The 4532-nt window shown below is 52.3% G+C and overlaps 1 protein-coding gene across 1 annotated transcript; it reads left to right on the top strand.

Annotated features, from left to right (window-relative positions):
- Positions 1-1271: 1271 nt before the first annotated feature.
- Positions 1272-2300, top strand: LOC147118647 (uncharacterized). The gene is made up of 2 exons (XM_085983951.1): positions 1272-1328; positions 1605-2300. Exons 1-2 carry the CDS (start codon positions 1272-1274, stop codon positions 2298-2300), a joined length of 753 nt encoding a protein of 250 aa, XP_085840077.1.
- Positions 2301-4532: the final 2232 nt, after the last annotated feature.

The following is a 4532-nucleotide window of genomic DNA, read 5'->3' as shown; positions in this document are numbered from 1 at the left end:
TTCTCTCCCCCCACTTCTCTCCCCCCTTCTCTCCCCCCCTTCTCTCCCCCCTTCTCTCCCCCACTTCTCTCCCCCCTTCTCTCCCCCCCTTCTCTCCCCCCTTCTCCCCCCCTTCTCTCCCCCCCTTCTCTCCCCCCTTCTCTCACCTGCTCCCCCCCTTCTCTCCCCTTCTCACCCCCCTCTCTCCCCCGCTCCCCCTTCTCTCCCCCCTTCTCTCACCCCCTCCTCCCCCTCTCCTCCCCCTCCCTGCCCTCCCTCCCCCTCCCCGCCCTCCCTCCCCCTCGCCGCCGCCCTCCCTCCCCCTCGCCGCCGCCCTCCCTCCCCCTCCCCGCCGCCCAGCCCCTCCCCGCCCTCCCTCCCCCTCCCCGCCACCCTCCCTCCCCCTCCCCGCCGCCCTCCCCGCCCTCCCTCCCCCTCCCCGCCGCCCTCCCCGCCTTCCCCCCAGTCGCTCTCTCTCTTCCCCCCAGTCGCTCTCTCTCTTCCCCCCAGTCGCTCTCTCTTCCCCCCAGTCGCTCTCTCTCTTCCCCCCAGTCGCTCTCTCTCTTCCCCCAGTCGCTCTCTCTCTTCCCCCCAGTCGCTCTCTCTCTTCCCCCCCAGTCGCTCTCTCTTCCCCCCAGTCGCTCTCTCTTCCCCCAGTCGCTCTCTCTCTTCCCTCCAGTCGCTCTCTCTCTTCCCCCCAGTCACTCTCTCTCTTCCCCCGTCGCTCTCTCTCTTCCCCCCAGTTGCTCTCTCTCTTCCCCCGTCGCTCTCTCTCTTCCCCCCAGTCGCTCTCTCTCTTCCCCCTGTCGCTCTCTCTCTTCCCCCCAGTCGCTCTCTCTCTTCCCCCCAGTCGCTCTCTCTCTTCCCCCCAGTCGCTCTCTCTCTTCCCCCCAGTCGCTCTCTCTCTTCCCCCAGTCGCTCTCTCTCTTCCCCCCAGTCGCTCTCTCTCTTCCCCCCAGTATCTCTCTCTCTTTCCCCCAGTCGCTTCCTCTCTTCCCCCCAGTCGCTCTCTCTCTTCCCCCAGTCGCCCTCTCTCTTCCCCCCAATCGCTCTCTCTCTTCCCCCCAGTCGCTCTCTCTCTTCCCCCCAGTCGCTCTCTCTCTTCCCCCCAGTCGCTCTCTCTCTTCCCCCCAGTCGCTCTCTCTCTTCCCCCCAGTCGCTCTCTCTCTTCCCCCCAGTTGCTCTCTCTCTCTCTTCCAACAACAACATGCCCTCGAAAAAGCCTCAGGTGCACCGGGCACTTCAGCTAGTTCTATATAATTCTATATAAACTCCTTTTACAGGGTATTAGAATGGGAGGATTTGCAGGCGGGAAGCTCAAACCAGACATCACATCAAGATCTGACTGGGTCACTTGCTTTATCAGGACCTGAATATCCTCAGCCTTTGAATGTGGAAGGAGCATTGTTTGTCTGTTCTGTCTGTGGAAAAGGATTTCAAACGTCAGTGTGACTGGAAAAGCACCGAGATACACACACCCGAGTGAGAGTGTTCCAGTGCACTGACTGTGGAAAGAGCTTTAACCAGTTACGCAGCCTGAAAAAACCTCATGCCGTTCACAGCGGGGAGTAACCTACATGTGTTCTGTGTGTGGACGAGGCTTCAACTGATCATATAACCTGGAGAGGCACAATGACACCCGCACCACAGAGAAACCCTGGAAATGTGGGGACTGTGGAAAGGGATTCAATTACCCATCCAAGCTGGAAACTCATCGACGCAGTCATACCGGGGAGAGGCCGTTCACCTGCTCCGTGTGTGGGAAGGGATTCACTCTGTCGTCCAACCTCCCGATACACTTGAGAGTTCACACCGGGGAGAGGTCGTTCACCTGCATTGAATGTGGGAAGGGATTCACTACTTTATCCAACCTGCTGAAGCACCAGGGTATTCACACAGATAACAGACCTTTTAAATGTTCTGAGTGTGAGAAGAGTTTTAAAAGCAGAAACGAACTGCTGACACACCAACGTATTCACACTGGGGAGAGGCCGTTCACCTGCTCCGTGTGTGAGAAGGGATTCACTCAGTTATCGCACCTTCAGCGACACCAGAGAGCTCACACTGGGGAGAGGTCGTTCACCTGCTCTGTGTGTGAGAAGGGATTCACTCAGTTATCGCACCTTCAGAGACACCAGAGAGCTCACACTGGGGAGCGGCTGTTCACCTGCTCTGAGTGTGGGAAGGGATTCGCTAATTCATCCGAGCTTCTGAGACACCAACGAGTTCACACTGGGGAGAGACCGTTCACCTGCTCCGTGTGTGGGAAGGGATTCACTCGATCATTCACCCTGCTGAAACACCAGCGAGGTCACAAGTGACTGCAGGGGTTCGATTCTACTGTTATTGCTGCTGTTAATCACTTCAAGAACTGAACCATGTTCATTCTGTCAGTTTTAGAGACAGAAGGAGGCCATTTAGCCCCTCGAGTCTGTTCCGCCATTCAATGAGATCACGGCTGATCTGTGAGCGAAATCCTTATAACTGCCTTTGCCCCATATCGGTTATTACCTTTCAGCGAGCCCTGGGATCCAGGGAGGACACGGGCTTTACAAACACCGAGTACGGCCCCAGGCCCGAATCTAAAACAGTCAATATTCAGGAGAGGGAGGGGAACCAGTGAGTGCAGAACTGAACCCAGCCAGAGTCAGCACCTTCAGGGGAGGAGCGGGAGGGGAACCAGTGAGTGTAAACGAAGCTTTACTCTGTATCTAACCCGTGCTGTACCTGCCCTGGGAGTGTTTGATGGGACAGTGTAGAGGGAGCTTTACTCTGTATCTCACCCGTGCTGTACCTGCTCTGGGAGTGTTTGATGGGACAGTGTAGAGGGAGCTTTACTCTGTGTCTAACCCGTGCTGTACCTGACCTGGGAGTGTTTGATGGGACAGTGTAGAGGGAGCTTTACTCTGTATCTAACCCATGCTGTACCTGACCTGGATGTGTTTTACGGGACAGTGTTGAGGGAGCTTTACTCTGTATCTAACCCATGCTGTACCTGCCCTGGGAGTGTTTGATGGGACAGTTTAGAGGGAGCTTTACTCTGTATCTAATCCAACCTGTTTCTGCCTTGCAAGTGTTTGATGGGACAGTGTAGAGATATATTTACTCTGTATCTAACCTATGCTGTACCTGCCCTGGAAGTGTTTGATGGGACAGTGTAGAGGGAGCTTTACTCTGTATCTAACCCGTGCTGTTCTTGCCTTGGGAATGTTTGATGGGACAGTTTAGAGTCAGCTTTACTCTGTATCTAACCCGTGCTGTTCCTGCCCAGCGAGTGTTTGATGGGACAGTGTAGAGAGATATTTACTCTGTATCTAACCCGTGCTGTACCTGCCCTGGGAGTGTTTGATGGGACAGTGTAAAGGGAGCTTTACTCTGTATCTAACACGTGCTTTACCTGCATTGGGAGTGTTTGATGGGACAGTGTAGGGGAGCTTTACTCTGTATCTAACCCGTGCTGCACTTGCCCTGGGAGTGTTTGACGGGACAGTGTAGAGGGAGCTTTACTTTGTATCTAACCCATGCTGTACCTGCCCTGAGAGTGTTTGATAGGACAGTGTAGAGGGAGCTTTATTCTGTATCTAACCTGTGTTGTACCTTGCCTGGGAGTGTTTGATGGGACAGTGTAGAGGGATCTTTACTCTGTATGTAACCCATGCTGTACCTGCCCTGGGAGTGTTTGATGGGACAGTGTAGAGGGAGCTTTACTTTGTATCTAACCTGTGCTGTACCTGCCATGAGAGTGTTTGATGGGACACTGTAGAGGGAGCTTTACTCTGTATCTAACCCGCTGTAATGAAATCTGTTCGTCTTGATCCTGTATTCGTTTTGCACTCATGTATATTACCCTCCCCCACTGTGTATAGTTTCACTTCCTCTTTCCCGACTAACCTGGGAGGTTCCAGGTCTTGGCTCTTGGCTCCGCCCCTGACTTCTCTTACATAAAGATCCCAGGATCTGTATGACTCATTCCTGTGAACCAGTCAGCGTGTTGATATGTTAGCTCTGATCTTAGTGATTGAAAGCCAACTTGTTTAAGTCTATAACTTCTAGTTTTGTGGTTATTGAAGGCCCATCAATTTTAATCAATTCAAATCAATTCAATTCAATTCAAATCACTTTATTGGCATGACAAGTTACATCTTATGTTGCCAAAGCATCGAAAAACATTCATGTTTGTTCAGAAAAATACAGATCTATCCATACAGTGTATAAACAGATATATCCCTGAGTGTATAAATATACTTTCATATAATTTATATATACTCTTTTCTTATATTTAGTGGTTGTCCCTCTGTTTATGGCAAGCTGTAACATAGTGTGCCGCTAGTGTTATACAATTTCTCTCTTCCCCTAGTAGGTATGGGAGTTTTTGGTCGTCATTCAAATTTCTGAATTCAGGGCATATTTTTGTGAATTTTGGGTAGAAATTCTCCCTTATGCCCTGATATTTTCTACAAGCTGTGAGGAAGTGCATCTCTGTCTCCACCACTCCCTGACTGCAGTGAGAGCATATCCTGTCCTCTCTTGGTAGCCGGGTCTGTCTGTGTCTA

The sequence above is a fragment of the Somniosus microcephalus genome, chromosome 4, assembly GCF_052327205.1.
Source record: "Somniosus microcephalus isolate GS21.2 chromosome 4, FLI_Smic_1.0, whole genome shotgun sequence".
Taxonomy (NCBI): domain Eukaryota; kingdom Metazoa; phylum Chordata; class Chondrichthyes; order Squaliformes; family Somniosidae; genus Somniosus; species Somniosus microcephalus.
The sequence above is the reverse complement of the archived record's forward strand: the minus strand, read 5'-3'. Positions and strand labels throughout refer to the sequence as shown.

Excerpts from the sequence above, each read along its gene's own strand:
- LOC147118647 (XM_085983951.1), top strand. The coding sequence starts at position 1,272 with ATGGGAGGATTTGCAGGCGGGAAGCTCAAACCAGACATCACATCAAGA. Across the intron at positions 1,329-1,604 it reads TCACATCAAGATCTGACTGG|AGGCACAATGACACCCGCAC; the intron begins GTCACTTGCTTT and ends TATAACCTGGAG.